The sequence below is a fragment of the Rousettus aegyptiacus genome, unplaced genomic scaffold, assembly GCF_014176215.1.
Source record: "Rousettus aegyptiacus isolate mRouAeg1 unplaced genomic scaffold, mRouAeg1.p scaffold_m13_p_1, whole genome shotgun sequence".
Taxonomy (NCBI): Eukaryota; Metazoa; Chordata; class Mammalia; order Chiroptera; family Pteropodidae; genus Rousettus; species Rousettus aegyptiacus.
Window position 1 is genome coordinate 90,356,382 of NW_023416284.1, and position 21,324 is coordinate 90,377,705.

The 21,324-nt window shown below is 51.4% G+C and overlaps 3 protein-coding genes across 8 annotated transcripts; 1 reads left to right on the plus strand and 2 right to left on the minus strand.

Moving 5' to 3' along the window:
* The first annotated feature begins 192 nt into the window (after nt 1-192).
* SAPCD1 (suppressor APC domain containing 1) lies at nt 193-1,999 on the plus strand. Of its 2 annotated transcripts, none has more exons than XM_016121661.2 (5): nt 193-349; nt 595-735; nt 1,221-1,316; nt 1,402-1,515; nt 1,584-1,999. In XM_016121661.2, exons 1-5 carry the CDS (start codon nt 236-238, stop codon nt 1,677-1,679), a joined length of 561 nt encoding a protein of 186 aa, XP_015977147.2. In that variant the 5' UTR covers nt 193-235; the 3' UTR covers nt 1,680-1,999. The 2 variants fall into 2 exon arrangements, with proteins under 2 accessions (XP_015977147.2, XP_015977146.2); XM_016121660.2 differs by having other exon boundaries at nt 1,450-1,515.
* A 415-nt stretch (nt 2,000-2,414) lies between these two features.
* Nucleotides 2,415-7,843, minus strand: VWA7 (von Willebrand factor A domain containing 7). The gene is given in 19 exon segments (XM_036238229.1): nt 2,415-2,842; nt 2,844-2,914; nt 2,917-2,982; nt 3,212-3,339; nt 3,444-3,670; nt 3,672-3,709; nt 3,712-3,753; nt 4,004-4,093; nt 4,197-4,260; nt 4,262-4,353; nt 4,465-4,597; nt 5,007-5,166; nt 5,168-5,184; nt 5,654-5,770; nt 5,964-6,076; nt 7,132-7,298; nt 7,396-7,468; nt 7,471-7,590; nt 7,593-7,843. Coding segments are annotated over 19 exon segments (1,992 nt in total). The 5' UTR covers nt 7,816-7,843; the 3' UTR covers nt 2,415-2,791.
* On the minus strand, nt 7,778-21,039 carry VARS1 (valyl-tRNA synthetase 1). 5 transcript variants are annotated; one of them, XM_016121654.2, is made up of 30 exons: nt 20,774-21,038; nt 20,102-20,522; nt 18,906-19,040; nt 18,679-18,817; nt 18,327-18,451; nt 18,153-18,237; nt 17,815-17,915; nt 17,554-17,681; nt 14,427-14,591; nt 14,105-14,186; nt 13,501-13,620; nt 13,311-13,419; nt 13,125-13,219; nt 12,788-12,878; nt 12,435-12,559; nt 12,242-12,345; nt 12,000-12,158; nt 11,803-11,893; nt 11,578-11,683; nt 11,417-11,487; nt 11,200-11,325; nt 10,747-10,851; nt 10,597-10,665; nt 10,435-10,513; nt 10,180-10,307; nt 9,740-9,895; nt 9,360-9,566; nt 9,173-9,284; nt 8,683-9,008; nt 7,781-7,914 (listed from the first exon to the last, which is right to left on the minus strand). In XM_016121654.2, exons 2-30 carry the CDS (start codon nt 20,486-20,488, stop codon nt 7,846-7,848), a joined length of 3,795 nt encoding a protein of 1,264 aa, XP_015977140.2. In that variant the 5' UTR covers nt 20,489-20,522; nt 20,774-21,038; the 3' UTR covers nt 7,781-7,845. The 5 variants fall into 5 exon arrangements, with proteins under 5 accessions (XP_015977143.2, XP_015977140.2, XP_036094017.1 ...); XM_016121653.2 differs by having other exon boundaries at nt 7,846-7,914; nt 18,153-18,240; nt 20,774-21,039; XM_036238124.1 differs by lacking the exon at nt 20,774-21,038 and having other exon boundaries at nt 18,153-18,240; nt 20,102-20,488.
* Between the last annotated feature and the right edge of the window lie 285 nt (nt 21,040-21,324).

A 21,324-nucleotide genomic window follows, 5' to 3' on the forward strand; every position in this document is an offset into this window, starting at 1 on the left:
GGGGCTTCATGAGAACCAACTTTAACAGACTCTACAAAAACAGATGAGAGGGAGGACGGAGCCCAAAGGAGATGGTCTTTCCACTTTAGTGGGAACACCCCAGCTTCAGACAGACACAGCAGGAAGGGCTCTGAGAGGCTGAAAGACTAAGTGGGACTGTGCAAGTCAGGGGGGAAGGGGAGGGACCAGCACTGGCCACCAGTGGGTGTGGCTCCACCCTTACCACTTCAGAGCCATGGAGAGCCTGGGTCCTGGTAGGGTGCCCCTGGTGCAGGCCCCCTACACAGTTCTGCTGCTACCACTGGGGACAAGCCGCCAAGACCCAGGAGCCCGGAGCTTCTTCCTCTGGGTAAGTATTAGTCTAACAAGGGGGCCCAGGGAAAGCCCCTCTTTCTAGATCTGCTCCCTACATTTCTACTCAATTTTGAGGACTCATAAGTCTTCTCCATTGCTTCCCCTTGCCCTCCAGATCCTCAGTGATCAGTCCAGGCTCACATTCCATGACCAGACAGTGAACCCATGCAGGAGTTGTGAGAGACACCATGGCCCAAGGTCCTGCTGTAAAGTGAAGCATCCTGTGCTTGCATTTTCTAGCTACAGAGGATGCAGGCTCTGGAGAGGGAACAGGATGCCCTGTGGCAGGGGCTGGAGCTGCTGAAGCATGGCCAGGGCTGGTTTGAAGGCCATCTGAGGGAGGCACAGCAACAGCAGCTACGTCTGGGGGCCCTTGGTGAGGTATGAGGCTGCCCTGAGGTGTGTGGGGATGGGAAGCAGGGACGTGTGAACACAGCCTGACAGTACTCTGGAAAGGAGAGAGTTAACGGGCAGGGATCATGAATTGGAAGCAGCATTATAATGACAGGATGCCACTAAGTGTTAAGTTGGTGTTCATTGTTGGGATTGGAGGAGGCTGGTCTGCATTCCATTCAGAGGGACGTGATTTGGATTACTCCATTAGCATGGGGGAGTGGCTGGGATTATTCCAATGGGTCAGGGATGGACAGGGAGGATCCATAAAGAAAAATTGGGTACTGTGCTACTTGAGGGGGACGGAGGAACTGAACTATTAGAGATAGAGTGAATACTGGATTTTTCCACACGTCTTAGAGGGGTATTGGGATGAGAGGATCCAGTTGGAAAAGAAGAATGCCCTGTGGGGATAGAAGAGTGGCAGACAGACCTCAAATTTTCACCACATTCTTAGCCTCCAACTCCTTTAGAATTTTCTAACAGATTTATACTCAGAGCCTGGTGGCCCCCAGTTGGCCCAGATTCAAAAGGTGAACATCTGTTTGCAGAATCTTATTCAAGGGAAGGTGAGTTTATTGGTTTTACTTTAGACTTTTGGGAAGTTGGGGTAGAGAGTGGACTTGGGGTCAACACTGGTTTTACAGAGAACAGAATATTCCTCCTGTTCTCCCCATATCCCTTGAACTATCCCTTGAACAGGCTAGTTCCTGCGCCACCCAGGATTGGAAGGGAAGGCCAAGGAAGCAGAACTTGTGGCAACAACAGGTAAACTGGAAGGGAGTGGGGGAAGGGTAGAGCACAGATGCCTAAACTGTTTCTCTCCTCTCCTCCAGGAACTGTCAAGGCAGCAGAAAGGAGTCATTCATCCAAAAGGGGAGATGGCTCAGTTGGGCAGCCTCAAAGGGCGGAGGGCCCCTACCAGTGTCTAAGGCCTCTATCATTCCCCTCAGTTGGTGACAGAGGCGGCTGAGTCAGAACCCCCAACCTCCTTATTCTGCCTAACCGACTCAACAGCTAAATCGCTCCAGGAGGTGGGTCAACTGGAGCCCAAACATCTTGGTGTAAAGTTTCTTCTCTGCTCTTGAAAACTTTCATTTCAACTTCTTGGTATCATATATTTGTAAATGATCTTTCTTTGAAATCCCTCTGGGGAGAAGACATGTTTATTGAAACTGTCCTTCAATTTTAAATACAAAAATAAAATGGAAGCTTCTTTAGAATTTCAAATAAAAACAATTCTATAAATAACACTTCCTATCCCACTCTCAACCTTCCTCTTCTCCCAGTATATCTTTCCCTCTACCTGAGCTTGAGAGGACAAGAACAGGTAATGGAATAAAGATGCTACAGAGAAATAGAAAGCAACTTTTCCAAAAATAAGTCTTTAGTTTGGTTCCTACGAGGGTTAGGGAAAGTGCGCTGTGGGAGAATTCATTGCCCTCTATTCCAATCTTGCTAAGAAAAGAGAAGGGACAAGTGCTTGAGAAGGAAAACCTGCAGCCCAGCCAGGGGAGATAGGGTCCTGAGGCCCATGTTACCTTCTATCAGGGCAAGATTGAAAATCGTGCTGGAGGAGTTAATAGAGTACAGCATAGGGAATAGAGTCAATAATATTATAATAACTATGTATAGTGCCAAGTGGATACTAGACTAATGAGGGGGATCACTTCATAAATTATATAAATATGTCTATGCTGTACACCTGAAATTAATCTAATATAAAATGTCAGCTCCAATTGAAAAATGAAAAAGAAAATAGTGCTAAAGACCCATCCTTCTAGGAGCCATTGTCACCAGGAGGCCAAGCCTCGGAGGAACAGCACCCTTTCTACTATATGCCACCAAAGTTTGCCTGCCAGCCCTCCCCCAGCCCTACCGGAGTCACCAAAGGAGAGGGGGGAAAGGCGGGCTGGCTGTGGTGAAACCGGGGCCAAATGAATGGGCAGGGGCAGCAAGCTGGTCTTGAGGAGAAGAGAGACTGTTAGGGTGTCTGCATCCAAATTAAGCCTCTGTCTAGCCTGCGACTAAAAGTGGGGGCGCCTCACCCGCGAGGCCGGGCCAGCACTAGGATCCGGAGGAAGGCATGGGTGGGTAGGCGGCACTGCGCTGGCTTCTCGACCCATTGCAGTCGCAGTCACAGTAACCATCACCACGGGGTCGGGAGGGCTAAGTCTGGGACCTCCAGCCATAGGCGCCCCCAGGCGGACTCATTCTGTTCCAGGCGAACCCTGTCTAGTGGGTACAGATCTAGCTGAAGTTCCAGGCTCCGAAGAGCTGAGATTCAAGGGACAGAGCCAAGCGCTGGGGAGGGAGAAGGGGGGACGGGGAGGAGGGGGGAGTAGAATCTGAGGGCCAATAGGGCGGGGCCAGAGGCAAGGCTTAGAAAGTGAGTACTAGATACCCTCTCCCCGGGAACCGCAATGTAGGGCCAGAAAGAAGACGGAGTGCTCAGCTGCTTCACCTGGAGAGGCTGGGGTGAGAGCGAAGCTGGAGTTGATAGATGCCTAAAGATCGAGATCCTGAGGGCTAAAAAGGCTGGCGAGGCTGAGCAGGGCCTTGCTGCCTGGGGCCAGGAAACCCGGAGGGCCAGGAAACCCGGGGGGCCACGAAACCCGGGGAGCTGCAGAGGAGGGCGGGTCAGGGGAGGAGCCGCCCCGGGTCTCCCTAGCCGCAGTCGCACCTTCCCATAGCGTCTCACATCCAGAAGGACAGGGACCACAGTGCAGGTCTGGAGAGCAGCCGGGTGTAGGCCTCATCCCCCTCCGTGCTGGCCAATCAGTTCCAGAGAGAAGGCTCCGACCGTGGACAAAAGCGTGGGTGGAAGCGTGGCAGAGAGGAGGCCTCACTCCCGGGGTCCCTTGAGCTCCAAAGGTACCCGGTCCAACTCGGCACCCTCCGGGAACCCTCCAAAGACGACATTGGGAGAAATGCAGCAGAGGATCTCCAGGGTTACCTCTGGGCCTAGCTCTGTCACTTCTACCAGAAGCTGGGTCTGGAGACCTGGGACATGGGAGGGGCGGGGAGACATAGGGGTTACTGCTGGGGGAGGGTGAGGAGGGCGTTCTGGGATGCTGGAAATGTTCTAAATTTTTAACTGAGTGAAGGCTCCATAGGTGTATTATATGAAACCCATCGAGCTCTACACTTCAGTTTAGTGCATGTTACTATATGTAAATTATAACTCAGTAGAAAGTTAAATATAAATATAATTTTATACATATAAAATTAATGAACAAGTCTGGGGGGGGAGATGTAACTGGCTGAGTCAGGGGATAGAGGCCAGGGTGAGGGCCATCCTCCATGGGACCCCCAAAGTAGAAGAGGAAGTCAAAGGAGATCTGGGCTGAGGGAGGTGAAGGCAGAGATCTTCCTGAATGAATGTTAAGTGACATTGCTCTTTGAGCTCCTGTCTCTCCTTCCTTTCCCAGGAATATCTCCCTCCTTACCTTGCACTCTCACCTGGGGGTTGCCCTTGGCTGTGACTTGGATATCCCAGGTCCCTGTCTCTGGGTGGTTGGTCATTCATTGTCACCATCCAGAACTGCCGAAAGCAGCGAGTGTGACCTAGAGGCCCCTGGCCTTCCTCCTGGCCCTGGGAGACCCCTGGGTGGGGGTGGGGAACAAGAGATTGTCACATAAAACAATTATTTTCCCTTAGTATGTCACCACTCATTCTCCATTCTTCCCTATGCCTTGAGATGCATATGGAAGTACCTTCAGGGTTCCTGATCCAGAAGCTGCTGACCTCCCTGTGGATCTGGATTGTGACTCTCTGAAGCAGTCCATCCATGATGAACACAGGTGGCTTCCCAGTCACCATAACAGGAGGTTTCAGGGGAAGGAGCACCTTGAGGGATGGGTAGGACCAAAATATAGGGACAAGATAAGGCATGAAATGAGGTGGGAGCAAAGGAGAAAGGAGGAGACAGAAAGAAACTAAGTCACATCTGGAGAAGAGATGCCAGTGAGAGGGGGCATAGGACCAGGAATGGAGTTATGGTCAGGGACAAAGTTGAAAGCAAAGGATTAAGGATGAGTCAATCATTTTTTCTCCCCTCCTTACTAACATAGAAGGATCAGTGTTGAAAGTGGGTAGCCATGGATCTCAGAGGGAGAGAAACTTCCTTTCCCACTCTTCTGACACCTTTCTGGCATCACAGCAATGGGAGCCTTTCCCTTTCTCCTATGAGAAAGAGAAATGCAGTGTCACCCATCCCTTCAGTTCTAAGCTGAAATCATTGGTCCCTTACGCTTACCAGGTCAGCCATGCTGTCCCCAATAATATCTGCCACATCCCAAATGTGCTGATCTTTGGTGAAGATCACCTCTCCTCCAGGGGCCAGGGTCACCACTAAATATGGCTCAAAACACAAACAGGACAAGACCTCATGCCAAGCTCAGCCCTGACCCCTTGATGGTCACCAGGAATGTTACCTGTACCCAGAAGAGAAGCCAGTACTTGAGGTGTCCTAGTGCTATTTACTATTGTACATGAGGATCTCCTGTGCTCCAGCTTTCCATAAAGCTCATGATTAGTGGTAAGGTCTCTGTCTACCACCTGGCTGCTACATAGGGTCTCCCATTGACACAACCCCCCGGCCTTCAGTTAGCAGTTGTAACTGTCACCATATGTCATCCACATAGCAGATGTCGGCAGCTAGATTTTCAGTTCTTCAGATAGTTTATCAGGGGCAGGTTTAAATACAAATTCAGTATCATTAAGGGTAGGGCCTCTCACTCTTTAGTGTTGTTAAAGGGATCAGGAAATGTTCACTTTTCCCACCCTATGCCAAGCCTGGTTCAACCACCATAGTGTGGTATGAACCTTGTTATGAAATTGTTGTTGTAGCATCTCCTGCATCCCTGGGTGGCTAACACTGGGTCTCCCACCAGCTATGCTCACTCTGCAGCGCTGCTCCCAAGTCAGGGATTCCACCTGGTTGGTGTGAAAGGCATCCTTGGGGGAGGCATCAGTGAAGACGAAGATATCTGGGAGTGGAGGTGTGTGCAGCAGGGCCAGCTATAGGGGGGGAAATGATGTATTGAAAATGGTGGCAATGGGGAAATGGGTAGAAGGCAATGTGGAACCCTGGAGTGAAGCTAGTAGAACAGAGCTCTAAGAGGGGATGGAGGTAGTGGTACCAGGAAGGCTTTAGCGCTCCCCTTGGAGGTGGGGCCTATAAAGGAGAGGAGAAGTGGGGGATATGGCAGACCTCCAGGGCTGACAGGTACATCTCAGGCTCATCTCCACCTTCTAAGGCATGGATCTCATTGAATTGCTGCCAGAAGCTATCAGGGTCACTGGTTGGAAAGATGAGCCCAAACCCTAGAGGGGAGAAAAGGAGGTTGAGATGAGTAAGGAGAGGACTCCCCTCATTCTTACCCAGTCAAGAGGCCCACTGTGCTCTTGGGTTGGACAAGTATTGAAATAACATTCCGTTATATTTATATAGGCAGGGCAGAGCATGGACTGGGTAACTCCGGTGGGAAGGTGGACCTCATTTCCTTAACAAAATGGCATCACTTCCTATGGTCCTGAGTGGGCCTTTTGGGGTATGTGTTTAAGTATAAAAAATCCACTGGGGCTTCAGTTTTCTCACCAGAAAAGCTGGTGAATTAATAGTACTTACATCAGAGGGTTATTGGGAGGACTGAAGGAGTTGATTTTTTAAATGTAAAAATAGTGCTTTGACACATAAGTGACTAAATTCTTAATTATTCATTTATTCATACCTTCATCAAATATGTGATAAGCCCCTATTAATGTGAGCTACTATGAGGTTTATGTAGGCAAATGTGACTCGAACCTTGCCCTAAGGAAATTCTCAGTCCTAAAAGCATTTTATTTGATGATCATTTCAAACCTGGGAGATAGGCAGGATAAGGCTACTAGTGACACATTTTATGGGTGATGAAATTAGGCAAAGAGAGGTTAGATGACCAACATAAGGACACAAAGTAAGACTGGTTGACCCAAGCCAGATTGTCTGACTTCCAATAAATATAGTGGGGAAAGGAGTACCATGTAAACTATCTTTTCAGATACTTCACAGAGGCCTAAACCCACCAATACCCCATCTTCACCTCAATCTCTGTCTACTGGAAATGGAGAGAATTGAAAAATCACTTATTAGTACTGAACCCTAAGAAAGCATAGGCCACCTGCCTAACCATGGATCATGATTAAACTCCTATGTAAAGTGCTGCCATTTTAGAAGCAGTGGAAGAAGTGACTGATTGTTCTCTGGATGCACACAGATACCCAGGAAAGGCTCACTCAGGATCATAGGAACTGCCATGAGGCCCATTGCCCCACCAGTATCATTAACCCTTTGCCCTGGGCTTTTCTTCCCTCTGCTATCCCAGCCAGACCTCAGTTACCTGGGTCATAGAAAGGCACCAGGACATAGTGGATGGACTCCGTGTGGCTGTCCTGTCTCTATTCCACAATGTGGTGAGCCTAGATTTTTATAGCATCGATCTCACCCATACTGCCCATGGTGTCCATGATGAAGCTCAGGCTGGGTGCTGGGGTGATGTCCAGCAGCCTAGGGAGTAGCCCAGTGAAACAGTGAAGGTTTAGCACATTGGTTTCCAGCCCTGGGTTTCTTAGCTCCCCCAGGAGCACTTACCTTTTAGGGAAACCATCTCTAGGAGGCCACTCATCTGGAGAGACCCCTGTCTCCCAGGCAGCTTTGCAGGAGGCTGAAGGCTTGAGGGAGGCCAGAAGGGCCAGTTTTGCAGCCTAGAGGTACAGCACGTGGTGGGGGGAAAAGCCTGGAGATGTGCTATCCTTGTTGATGCCTCCCTGTGGTGGCTGGGAACTGCTCTGGTCAAAACAGCCCCATGGCTACATTTCCCTGGGTTAGGAAAAGAGATCTGGAGGGAGGAGGTAAAAAAACAACAACAACAAAAAACCCCACTGCCTCCTAAGCAAATGTGGTCCTTTCTGACCCAGCCTGAGGATTCAGGAACCCAGTCCCTCAGCATCCCTTCCCCAGCCCCACCTACACATACAGACAAGACATGGTTTTGTGGCAAAATATTTATTGCTGCCATCCCCATGGTAGACCACAGTGGGTTGGAACTGGTTTATCACAGCATCTTCTGAAAAAGGGTGATAGCCTCGTCCATCTTCCTGAGCTCTGCTTCTGTTTGTCGGAGCTGCAAGTGTAATATGGGGTGGTGAGGACCCAGGCCCAAGAGGGGATCAGAGATGGAAAGGCAGGTAAGGACCACAGGCAGGGATTAGTTAGGGAACTTTGTGTGCTTGGCTGGACCAGTCCCCCAAATTCTCAGCAGCCTCCCCACTGGCACCCCGCTTCTCCTCCATCATCAGTGGACTCTTGGATCTTGTCTTTTCCCACAGTGGTCAGTCCCCAAAGACAAAGGAGCCTCGGAGCCCAGGTACCACACCCTGCAGCCCAACCCCAGCCCCCACCAAGGGAGCCGAGCCCAGAGACTGGCTGCTAGGCAGGCAATTAGCCTTCATTTGTAAAATGGTAAGAGTAATACTGCATGCTGAGAGAGGGCTACTGGGAGAATCAAGTGAGTAACTGTACTCAGCCTCTACTGCTGTTTCTCTCTGCGTCCATCCCTAGGTGCAGTTGACCCCCTGCTCCTGCCCTGAAGGGCACCCTGTCTGTATGTGGTCTATGCTGAACCCCAGGCACGTGGGATGCCATGTTCCGGGCACCAGGTGGGGCGTGAGAGGTCTGGCTGTGAGGCAGGGTCCCCAGCTCTAAGTCTGCCTCCATCTGCACCTTGCAGTGTGGCTTGGGCTATGCCCCTACCCCAGCTGTTTCCCACCAGCTCCAAAGGCCTGGGCTCTGTGCTCCCCCATGGACTTCCTGGGCTGAAATGAGTGCAGCTGTAGGACCAGGTTTGAGATGTGGGAGATGGGGGAAGGAAATACCCAAGTATACAACACACCTTGGCTTCATCTGCCTCCTGGACTTTGAGGGGCACCTTGACTGGGTAGCTCATGGCGGAGCGGCGTTCCCGCAGACGCTGGGCCTGCCGCTGCGCCTCACCACGTTTGGCTTGCAGCTTGCCCAGCTCCCGGGCCGGGTCCACCAGCCCCTGCAGCTGCAGGTGGACGGAGCAGCGGTCAGAGGCCAGGGCCATAGCACAGCCCTGGGGTGCGGGAGCCCCCAGGGCCAAGACAGCTACCACACCTGCGCTGGCCAGCACCTGCACGTAGCCCGACACTGCCGATGCCAGGGCACCTGTGGCCTCGTCAGCCACTTCCAGGAAACCTGCCAGGGGAGGGAGGAAGGTGAGGCCTGGCCCCTAGAAGACACGAAAAGAGGCAGCCATACTGGAGAGTGGACTACGGAACAGTGGCACAGGGTAGATACGGGGCTGCAGAGTGGGATGAGGGGAAACTGGGACTGGGTGCACATGGGGGCCTGAGGCTCACAGTCGGGCCGGATCCGGATGAGGTTGTAGTCAGCACGCAGGGAGCGCACGGCTCGCGTGATGCTCAGGGCCAGCTCAATGGCAGCTTCTGCCTCAGTGTCCTTCCAGGAGCACTGTGGGGCAGAGGAGGGGGTAAAGAGGGCTGGGTGGGGTTAGACTGGAGTCCCCCTCCAGGCCTAACCCCATACCTCTGAAGGCTCTGGGTAGGGAGTGACACAGAGGCTAGGGGGTGCTTGTGGCATCCGCCGGGGCAGCCTCTGGAATAGCTCCTCAGTCACAAACGGCATGAAAGGTGAGAGCAGCCGCAGGCCAACATCCAGACAGGTATAGAGGGTCTGGCAGGCGCACTCTGTGGCCGCCTGGTCCAACCCATTCAGCACGGGCTTCAGACACTCCTAGAGAACAGGGAAGCACAGGGATCAGGTCTAGAAAAGATCTAGCCTCCAGCCCTCACTGTGCCTGTGACGACTGGGAGGGGGACAAGTTGGCTCAGGTCTCATGCCTCACCACTGTAAAAGGGAGGCCCAGGGCTCAGCTGACCCCACCCCACTCAGCTCCTCCTCCTCACCAGGTAGACATCACAGAGCTCGTATAGCCAGAAGCTGTACTGGGCGGTGGTGATAGCTGGGAAGTCGTAGGCCTGGAAACCTTGGTTGCTGAGTCTCACGGCCTCAGTCAGCCGACTGCGGATCCAGCGGTCTACCAGGCTCTCATGGCCTCCAGGCTGGGGGGGAGGGGACAGATCAGCCACAGGGAGGGAGCCAGAACCCCACAGAGGAAGGAGCCTGATGAGTCTGAAGCCATTGTGTGCCCTGTATCTTGGGGGAGGACCCCAATGCCCTGGGCTTTCCCTGTAACCCTCTGTCCCTCCACCTCCTACATGGAGGCTCCTCTAGGGAAAGGGCTGGGCCTGAGTCAGTGGCTGCAACCCTGACACAGCATGGGTTGTGCCTGAGGCCAGAGGGGCAGACGTACAGCCTGTGTAGGTGCTGCCTATCAGGTCCTCACCTCAGAGGTGGCTGAGGGCACAAAACCCTTCCCTAGACCACGAAGGGCAAACTTGGTGGCATTCCAAAGCTTGTTGCAGAAGTGGCGGTATCCCAGTATCCGGTTCACATCCAGGTTGATGTCACGACCTGGGTGCGAGTGAAGTGTCTGTCCTCACCACCTCCCTTCCAACCCTCACCCAGGGCAGAGGAGGAGAGGGATGGGCCTTAAGGAAGGAGGAAAAATGGGGCTGAGAGATTTGGGGGCTACCCATACCCTGGGACGTGTAGGCGCACAGTCCAAACCGGAGGGCATCAGTGCCACACTCGGGAATCCCTGCCGGGAAGTCCGCCTTCTGCAGTGGAAGTCAGAGTGGGAGTCCTCTGCCAGCCCCACCTTCCTTCTGCCCACACTCTAGCCCAGGCCCACCCTCTGTACCTGCCCTTCTTTAGCCTTCTCCACCTCGCTGGGATCCAGGTTACTGTTCAGTAACTGGTCGTGGAGGCCCTGAGGGTGAGGTGGGAGTGAGTGGCCAGGGGCCGTGGCCGAAGCCCCATAGCCCTTCCCGGTCTGGCCCAGCACCCCCACCTGCAGGGAGACTCCATGGATAACGTCCAGGGGGTCAATGACATTGCCCAGAGACTTGCTCATTTTCCGGCCATGGGCATCTCGCACGATGGCATGAAGGTAGACCTATGAGGTGGGGAAGAAACAAACAGCCTGTGAAACTATGTCTTCCCACTCAGACCCCATTGCACCCCAGGGCTCTGCTTCTGGATGCCTCACTTTGAACCTCAGGCCCCTCAGTGTCCCCGCCAGCCCATTCAGCACCTTTAGGTGAATTAGAAGCTCTCCCTCCTCTGGGAAGCCCAGGCACAGAGTCACTGAGCGGGGATTCCAGGCTGGCTTTCAGCTCCCCAAAGCCCACCAATAGCTATCCATGGGCCCTGCCCTGTGTCCCATCCATGCTGAGCCTGACCTGTGGAACAGAAGGGTGACTGAGGGTAGGGACTGTGGGAGGGGTCTCAGCAGGCTTCTCACCTCTCTGAAAGGCAGCCTGCCAGTGAGCTTCAGGCCAAGCATGACCATCCTGGCCACCCAAAAGAAGAGGATGTCATGGCCCGTCTCCAGCAGTGTCCCCGGGTAGAACACACTCAGGTCTTCCGACTGGGGGCAGAGCAGGGCATGATGCGGAGCCAAGCATCCGCCTCCAAGATCCCCATCCCCACCCTTGTCTTGACTAGTCTCCAAAATGTACCTGGTTGGGCCAGCCCAGGATGGAGAGGGGGAAGAGGCCAGAGGAGAACCAGGTATCCAATACATCTTCATCTGAGGGAAGCCAAATGACAGAGGTCAGAGGCGGCAGAGGTATAGATCAGAGCCCCAGCTCTGCTTTCCACCCCCAAGTCCCCACCTTGCCTTGCTGAAGAATGATCTTGTCAGGGGACACTCCAAATTCCTTGGCTGCCTTCTCACGGGCCTCGGCCTCGTTGCGCCCACTCACCCAGTACCGCCCATCAGGGTCCTGCCATAGGTAGAGTGAGTACACAAGGGGGTGCCCCTGCCTCGCCTTGACCCCGCCCCCCATCAAGGACCCAACAAATCCCCCAGTGCACCAGTATCAAGTTCTAGCCCAGTTCTCACCTCCCCTGGGGGTACGGTTGGGTCGTTGACAGTGATGAAGTAGGCTGGGATGCGATGGCCCCACCACAGCTGCCGGGAGATGCACCAGTCCCTGCGAATGGTAGAGAGAAGGAAGTAGTTGGGGGGAGGAGGTGTCCTGACCTGTTCCTGGCTCAGCACCCCCAGTCACCCTCCCCACATGGAGAGGCCTGACATACCGGATATTGTCCATCCAGGCATGCCAAGTCCGCTGATGGGTCTCAGGCAGGATTCGGAGGTCGCCCCGAGTCACAGCAGCACTGGCGGCCTGGGCCATCTCCCCACAGCGCACATACCACTGTGGCCGCAGCAGAGGCTCTACCACGTCCTTGGACCGGCTGCAGGTACACATGGGTGAGGAGGCTGGGTGGTGAGCACCCTGAGGAGCCCCTCCTCCCTCTTCTCTGGCCCCAACCCTCACTTGCAAAGTGGCACCACCATGGGGTTGTCCTCAATACCACGGAATAGTCCCTGCTCCTTCAGTGCCGCCAACACTGCCTTCCTGGCCTCAAACCTGGGTAGGCCCTGAGTGGAAAACAGGCTTCATTATGGCCGTGCCTAGGTACCCTACTGTCTCCAGAGGTGACCCCCATACCATACCCAGGCAGTCTCACCAGGAAAGGCAAGGGCACATTGATGAGGGCCCCTCGGGAGTCCATGATGCTGATGGCCTCCAGCCTGTGCCTCTGCCCAACCTCATAGTCATTCTGGTCATGTGCAGGGGTGATCTTCACCGCACCTGGGTACACGTGTGGGTGCCAGGACCACAAGGTACTCATTGGAGTCCCTTCCCACCCGCATCATCCCCTTTTGCTGAAGGATGTGGCTCCCAGACCACCTAAGATAGTCTCCTGAGAATCAGCCCAAATCCTGCCTCTTTACGGGAAGCTGCTTTTCTTTTGCTTGAAAGATAGCAGGATGTGCCTCATAGGCTCTTTCCTCTCCCATAGGACAGTCCTTAGCTCACCTGTGCCAAACTCCATGTCCACAAAATCATCAAAGATGATGGGGAGGCTCCGAGACAGGAATGGGTGTATCACGCTCTTGCCCTTCAGGTGCTGGGAACAAAGGGAGAAAATACATGAAATACACGAAGGGCTGAGCGTAACTCATCCCTACCAAGGATCCTGACTGTCCCAACACCCAAATTCCCTCTTCAGAGGTAGAAAGAAGGTCCAAGATGAGCTTCTAATCCAAATTTTCTCTCCTTAGCTAGGGGCTCAGTGCCCATCCCCCCACGTAATGCAAGGGCTCCTTTTCAGCCAGCATTCTTCCCCCAACTGTGGGTAGCACCCTTGCTGCACCTGGTATCTGGGATCTTTGGGGTGTACAGCTACGGCCACATCTCCCAGCATTGTCTCGATCCGTGTTGTTGCCACCACCACCTCCTCATTGCTTTCTGGGGTGACAAGAGACCTTGTGATCTTAGTGCTGGCTGCTTCCCAAACCTCACGCCATCCAGCTCAGAATCCTGGTGCCCCAGCTCCTACCTGAGCCTTGGACCTTGTAGGCAAAAGAAACGAGGACCCCAAACTCCACTTTCTCCTTGTAGCCAGGCACAGAGAGCAGGGTACGACCTGTCAGCTCCTTCTTATCCACCTGTGAAATGGGTATCAGGAAAAGTGGCTCAGGGACTAGGGCTAGTGGTGGAGCTAGAAAGAGCCAAGGGCAGGGGCGCACCTCAATGTCGGAGATGGCAGAGTTGAGGGTGCAGGACCAGTTGACAAGGCGGGTACTGCGGTAGATGACTCCTTCCTCGTGAAGCCGGACAAAGGCCTCTATCACAGCTGCTGACAATTTCTAGGGTGGAGCAGGGTAGTTAGACATGGGACTAGGTGTCCAGGTGCCCAGGCAGACTTTCTAAGGTAACAGGGTCCAGTGATACTGGCCTGTCCAGAAACCACTGCCCTGCACCTAAACCCCTTTAAGGGCTAGGAAGGGGTGAAGGGACTATGGGAACCTAAGGGCAGTCAATAAGCCTGGTGAAGCAGGGAAGCCACTCAGCTGGGGATAGGTACCAGTGCAGAGAATCCTGGGAGTTCAGGCTCCATGGTAAGGCCCCATCATGTGCCACCTGGAGCAATGCGAGCTCTCAGAGTGGGTGACAGAGAACACAAAAGGACACGACATGGGGCGAGAAATGGCGTTTACAGCTGAGCCCTCAGTGGTTTCCTGTAAGTGGGTTTACCTTCTGGGGCAGGGCACAGCACAGCTCTCGTCAGTGGGTGTCCAACTCTGGGGTGCCTCGCCCTCCTGCCCCAGCTCTGACACCCCTCATACTCACAGGATCCATGGTGAAACAGGCTCTATCCCAGTCCAAGGAACTGCCAAGCTTCTTCAGCTGGTGGTAAATCCGGTCACCTTTCCTGGAATTGGATAGACAGGTAGGATTAGCACTTAGGCCTGAACTAGAGGGTGGCTGATAGGGCAGTGTGGGGATCACTCATCCTCTGAAATTGACCTGGGTCTTAAGGTCACTGACCCTCAGCCTCTTTAAGAGGGTCTGACCCTGCAGCGAGCAAGGGTCTGACCCTGCAGCCGGGGTCTCAGGTGACAGAGGTCTTATCCAAACAGGGGACAGGGAGGCAGGGCTGCTGCACACTCACTCCTCCTTCCACTTCCAGACCTCCCGTAGAAAGGCCTCACGGCCCAATTCATGCCGATTTCGGCCCTGCTCTCGCCAGAGTTTCTTCTCCACCACAACTTGGGTGGCAATGCCCGCATGGTCACAGCCTGGGTTCCACAGGGTAGTCTCCCCACGCATGCGGTGCCTGTGGGAGGAGCACGGAGCACTGGAGGTGAGTGGGCCAGTAAAGCTTGGCACCAAAGGAAGAAGGGGCTTCGGGGTAGGGAGTCAATGGACTTGGGAAAGAAAGCTGTGGTGGAGAAGGACCCTCAATTCTGGAATTACATTCAGAGGGAGGAGAAGTACAAGGACAACCAAGAGAAAGCTCTTGCCCAACAATACAGCAAATCATATGAGAAAAGCTATGATTATTAAAGCAACAAGTATGACACAGGAACAAAGTTACAGACTAAGGGAACAAAAGTATGACTGGAAACAAATCCAAGCCAATTTAGTACTTGTCAGGGGTGGCACTTTGTATCAGTAGGGAAAGGAAAAATTATTCAAAAAATTTGTTTGGGACAACTAGCTACTTAGTTAGAAAAAAAAATCTCCCTGTTTCCCAATATTCACAAAAATAAATTCTAGTCAGATTAAAGAACTCAACATACAAGACTCAACATAAAAAACTAAACATGTGAGAAAAGCCTTAGAAAATGATAGTTTCAAAAAAAAAAAAAAGACAGTAACACAGGTAGACATGTGTATTACTCTGAGGTACAAGAGGCCATCTTGAAGTCTACAAACATTGATTAACTGACTAGAGCAAACCGTAAAACCTCAGCACATCAGCACCTCTCAGTGAAGTTAAGTGATCGATCATTTTTGAGAAAATAATTGGAAGCTAGTAATGTTTTAGAGAATTAATCAAGAAATGAATTAGAGAGAGTGAAATCATGGGTCTTCGTTGACCGTACTGATAAAAGCACATGCATGTGCTTTACTCTGAAGCCCTAGGCTTATTACGTGGCTGACACATGAAGCATTAAACTCTCAGGAACCTTCTTGTACCCCTGTAGAAATACTAGGTGCATTAAAGTGGGGGAAAGGAAATTACCATAGAAACACAATAACACTGTAATAACATGTTATTTTCAAAGACTCATCAAACTGTATCACATTCATTTCTTTATAGTCCATTTATCCCCACCCATTATGTTCAGATCTCCTTGGGAACAGGGATTGTAGGAATTCTGTACTCTCACAGATAACTAATACTCAGAAATGTTGCTTATATCTCACACGCATATGACTATTTTCTGAACTTCAAGATGTTGTTAGATAATACTATTAAAGAAGTGAAGTATAAGAAAGGAAGATTAAAATATTTTTTCATTAAAAAGTATCTCCTGAGGATCATATAAAATTAGCAAAAAAATAAATCAATGTCATGGGTAACTGTAAAAAGGCAACATACTCTGCTGGAGAAAGAAAAAATATACAACTCGCTTTTATTTCATTTTTATAATGTCTTATTGCTGAAGATATTTAAGGCTGTATTTCACATGCTATTTTTGATTCAAAAATATTGATATAAATCTATTTCACTTAAGTAATGAGAGTTTCTAATATTTTATTTAAATCATGTTCATAAGAAAAAACATTGCTAAAATGAGGTGTTAATTCTATTCTCATGTAAATAAGTTGGCCATTACATGTTATGAGTATTTAATACAACTGTTTTACCAGCTCTCAATTCCTTTCAAAATGCTTAATATGACATTATACCCCCAGAGCCCGGAGCTAGCACATAGTGATGTCCTGTAATTTTTTTTGACCAAATTAATTTAGTAAGTAGGACAGTAAGAAAATATCTCAAAATTTAAAATATGATAAATAACCCTGGTTTCCAAAGATAAAAAAGTTGTTTTAAAAGTTTAAGAAATTTGTCACCTGGAATATTAATATTAGACTTTCTATTTGTTAACTAATTAAAATATTAACAATGGGGTTGGTTTGGGCAGGGGAAGCAAATGTTAGGAGACATTTACAACATATCACAAACAAAAAGCCAATACCCAGAATATGTAAAGAATGTTCCAAAAAACCAATTTAAAAAGAAACAAAAACAACAAAGAATCAGTAGAAAGATGGGCAAATGGTAGGTACATACAGACAATCCACATAAGGGGAAACCAGACTGGCCCAGAAACATGAAGAGGTAGAGCCTCACCGATAATCAGAAATTACAGAGGTGCCCCCTTTTTTTTTTTTTTTTTTTGCCCATTAGATTGGCAAAATGAAGACCAAGAATGTCCAGAGCTGGCAAGGGAATGGGGAAACAAATACCCTCACATGCAATTCATGGAGATATAAATCCTCAAAGTTGTTTTGTAGGGCAACTCGGCAGCTCCTATCTGTACTTAATAAAGGCATGTCCCTCCAATCAAGCAGTTCCACTTCCTGGTAGTTGCACCAGAGAAATACTTCCACATGTGCTTGGAAAAGCATGTGCAGGAATATCCATTCCAGCAAAGTTCTCATCATAGAAAATTAGGAATCATTAATAAAAAATGACTCCATTACAGTATGGTCACACTACAGAATACTACAGAGCAATCAAAGAGAATGATGAAGTCAGTCTACGAATAAGGATAAAGATCTTTAAAATAAACTATTAAGTGTAAGAAGAAAGTTGAAGAATAACATTTGGGCTTTTAATGGTGTGAGCTCTTTATATTAAAGAATAGAAGAAAGAAAAACCCACTCAAAATGAAAACTATAAATTTCTATGGGTACATGTACATGTAAGTAAATAGGAAAGATCTAGAAAAATCCAGTTTTTGGGATGGAATAGGTCTGGAGGAGTGTTCAAGGAGACTTGAAGCTTTCAATTCCTTATAACAAGAATATTTCACATATTTCTTGTTTGATTCAAATGTTATTTCTAGTAGCAAGAGAATGGAGAGAAGGGAGTCTGCGAGTGGGACTGTTGGTTACTTACCTAGGGGAAGATTCAAAGTGAACAGATGGGAATGAGACAGAGAAGTGTAGCACCACCAGGGGGCAGAGCTGAGGGCCAATATGGAAGGAGAGAGGCCAGAGGGCTCCAGTAAGGCAAGAGAGAAGGAAGCAGAGGGAACCAGTTGGAGAGGACAGGAGCTCACCATCGGGTCAGGGAGTCCTGGATGGCGTTGGTGAGCGCATGGCCCAGGTGCAGGGATCCTGTCACGTTGGGGGGTGGGATGCACATCATGAAGATGCCCCGAGGATTTGGTGCTGACACGCTAGAACGCTATGGGGGAAGGAGGACAGGCATCAGCTAAGGCCTCAAGTCACCTCTCCTAGTCCCCTCGTGGGCAATGTGTTCTTCACCCCTTCCCTTCCCATCTCCTCCCCTCCAGGTCTGGGTGGCCGTGCCCACTCACTCCATACTCTGGCTTGAAGAAGCCCTGCTGCTCCCACCAAGGGTACCAGGCTGCCTCCACATACTGAGGGCTATAGGAGTCAGGCATGGTGCCACTGACATCTGGGGGAAAGAAAGGAAGGGGTCAGTGTAGAGGCTGGGAGCAGCTGGGAAGGGGACGATGGGCCAGCAGAGAAGGACTTGGGCCTCTGTTGTTCATATCACAGGACAGGCATTGGGAGGCTCTGCAGATCTTTATAAGCAAAGCAGTGGGAGCAAGTACAAAGCAGGAAGGTCAAAAACAGAAGCAGCAGCAGCTGAAGACAGTAGAAGTGAAGGGTCCCTTCCCTTTCCTAGTACCTTTCTTTTCCCCTGCTGGGGTTGGGAGGTCATAGGTAATGACTCCAGGATCCCGTTTCTCCCTCTTCTCTGATTTTGGTTTCTTCTGCTTGGGAGGGAAAGAATACAGGTGCATATATTAGCCACCCCATAATGGTACCAACCTCCCATCCAGCTCTACCCTTAGCCTCTCACCTCCCCTAAGGGTGGCTGCTGCTGTTGGATCTTCTGCTTCTGTTGAAATTTCTGTAGCTTCTCCCGTTTCTTTGCTTCTTTCTTGAGTTGGCCAGCTGTCTTTGGGGGTGCAGTGACCTCAGGGCCTGGTGAGAGGCACAGAAATGCAGACTTAGCCCACTGGAAGCCCTCTGTGAACACTGCTATGTCTCAAATGGGCTATTTCAGCTGCCCAAAGGCTCTCCCATGCTGACTTCCCATCTTACCCTCCCGGAGGCCCCTGCCCCAGCGATTGTGCCATTTCTAAGAGAAAATAGAAACTGAGCTGCATGGAAGACCCCAAGGAACTCCTCCCCTCCTACCCCTTCCTCACCTGGCTGTTGGGAAAGATGCCTGGCCCCTGAGTACAGAACCACCTCTCCCAGCACAGCCCGGAATTCTGGCTGCTGGACACATGTGATAAACCAGCGACTGACATTACCCCAGATCCGGCGGGCAGAGGGGTCCAAGACCTGGGATGGGGAAAAGAAATGGACTATCCTTAGTTATCCTACAATGAAGCGAGCTGCCCTCACTCTTCTCTAGGCCCTACTGACTCACATATCGGAAAGGCAGCAGCAAAGCTGTGACAGCCGCCAGGTCAGCCAGAGTGGGGGCCTCCCCAGCCAGGTAGGTGTGTAGCCGAAGCCACTCTTCCAAGGGGCTCAGAGCTCTTCCCAGGGCCCCCAGTGCAGCCTAGCAGGAAAGAGGAGTATGAGACAAGGCCTGACCTCCTTCCACTCCCACAGATCACCCCAGTTTTATCTTCACTGAAATAGTCATAAACACATACTTTCCTTCCATTCAGATAATTCCTACTCAACACTTACTATGCATCAGATGCAATATATTAAGCACAGGAATTTAAACACTACTTGAGGCAACACATTAATTGCTTCAACAAACATTTATTAAGTACCTACTGTAAGTCAAGTACTTCTCTAAGGAATGAAAAGAACATGAATAGAAGGAGCTTCTGACCTGGTGGAGTTTACAATCTAATGGGGGAAACAATAAATGAGCTAATATATAAATGCATTACCCTATTTTTCTTCTTAAGTGCTATGAAGAAAAATAAATCAGGCTGAACCAGACAAGGAATTACAAAGTGTGTGTGTGTGTGTGTGTTTTCTATTTTAGATAGGGTAATTGGGATATTGGGGAGCAAGCCAGGGTCTAAGTCATATATTCCATCCATCCACCTATTCATTCATTCGTTTGTTCATGAATGAATGAAATACTAAGTATTCACTGTGTGCTCAATATTCTGCAAGGAAGCAGTGCTGATAATGACCCTAAGGCACAACCCACCCTGGAAGGACTTAGTTGTAATCTGGTGTGGTTATCTTCCCCCTCTCCTTATTTCATTTCTCCTTCATCTCTCACATTATCTTCTCTCCTGGCCCTACCTGCCTCTCCTCCTCTCTCCTTCACCCAGCCTTATTCACAATAATCTCTATCATCAGTTTCAGACTCATCAAACTTTTACTCAGAGACTTCAGAGTGCCTGGCGCTAGACTATGCACTCTGCACACATTTTTTAATCTTCTCGACATGTTCTCCATAAGTTCCTCAACATGAAAACTAAACTTTTCATTGGCACAGAAAGACCAAGGCTGAGAAATTACCATACCAGGTGGCAAACTGGGATTTGATTAATCTCTTTCCACATCTGACCCGCTATCTTCCTGTCTCATTAGCCATTCCAACTCTTTCTTTCTTTTTCTACATATCCCCCTCCCCCTCTTCCCACTCGCCTGGGGGTCCTGGACAGAGCTGCGGAGTCCCAAGGCGGGCAGCGTTGCCCCACAGGCAGCTGGTATTAGCTCCGTGTCTGCATAACTAACCCACTGTTGGACGAGGACGGCTGCCCGGCTGCCCCCAGGGCCCCCCAGGCCTGCTGGCCACAGCAGCTGGGCCACAGCTGTAGCCCCCCACACCCAGAGCCCACCCGGCCCCTGCTCCAGGGCCGGCAGACGTGGTGGGGGAAAGGGAGTCCTGCTCGTCGGAGGCGGCTGGAGACAGATGCGGGGGTGGGCCCCTCCCCACCCCGGACCGTCCCCAGCCTCCCCGTAGCGCGCAGCTATGAGGGCTCGGAGGCTGGGGAAGGCATCGGGGTGAGGGGAGACGTAGAGGATGGACATGATTATGCAGGCGTCCGAACCAGGTGGAAAAGACCTAGAGAGAAAGAGACCAGGAAGACTGAGGGACCATGGGGATTTTATCTGAGTTGAGGAGACCCTCGTGGGTCTCCTCTACCGCAGGCGCACGAGACCCTCCAGGGCTGAGAGGTCTAACTAACTGGGTCTCAAGAGCCGAGGGTCTGGGGCTCGGAGTGGAAGTGACAGTGGGGGACTCGGGGAGAGTGGAAAGTTCGGAGGAGCCCCGCAGTGTCTGCTAGAACGCGGGTTAGGGCCGCATGTACGTACTGGAGGGAGGTGATCAGACGGAGCTCGGGCGTCCACCTCACAACCGGGCGCCGGCCGAAGCTGGACCGACCTGGCGGCTGGGACCGAGGAGTCAGGTGGCCGAGACAGTGGACGGTTCTCCAGGCTGCCCCGGCCGTCTGGGCCCACGCGTCGCCCCCACGTGTTGCCCCCTTTGTGACAGCAAGCGTTTCCGGGCTGGCGGGTCCTAGCGCGGGCTGCCTTGCACCGCCTGTGTGTGCAGCCGCCGCCCTGCGCGGCACTAATCCGGAGGGCGTTTTGCCCGCCCTGGACCACGCTCGGCAGAAGGGCGCTGGCTGCGGGCACAGGATGGGAGGACGCTCCGGGCCGCCGCTCCCGTCAGGCGCCGCCGCGGGCACCCGCAGGTCCTCAGGCGGGATGGCGGCGCGCAGCGGGTAGCGGCGGAAGCGGCCCTGAGAGGGTGCTGCGGCCCAGGGACGATCGCATTTCCAGGCTCCGGCGCGGCCAGTTCTAATGTGGGCTTCGTTTCCTTTGTTAATATGGAGACACGCTGGATACCCTCTAAAGCCCCT

Excerpts from the sequence above, each read along its gene's own strand:
- VARS1 (XM_036238124.1), bottom strand. The coding sequence starts at position 20,488 with ATGTCCATCCTCTACGTCTCCCCTCACCCCGATGCCTTCCCCAGCCTC. Across the intron at positions 13,220-13,310 it reads CTACAAGGTCCAAGGCTCAG|AAAGCAATGAGGAGGTGGTG; the intron begins GTAGGAGCTGGG and ends TTGTCACCCCAG. Across the intron at positions 11,326-11,416 it reads TCCTGGGCTGGCCCAACCAG|TCGGAAGACCTGAGTGTGTT; the intron begins GTACATTTTGGA and ends CTCTGCCCCCAG.
- SAPCD1 (XM_016121661.2), top strand. The coding sequence starts at position 236 with ATGGAGAGCCTGGGTCCTGGTAGGGTGCCCCTGGTGCAGGCCCCCTAC. Across the intron at positions 350-594 it reads CCCGGAGCTTCTTCCTCTGG|CTACAGAGGATGCAGGCTCT; the intron begins GTAAGTATTAGT and ends TGCATTTTCTAG. Across the intron at positions 1,317-1,401 it reads AGAATCTTATTCAAGGGAAG|AATATTCCTCCTGTTCTCCC; the intron begins GTGAGTTTATTG and ends TACAGAGAACAG.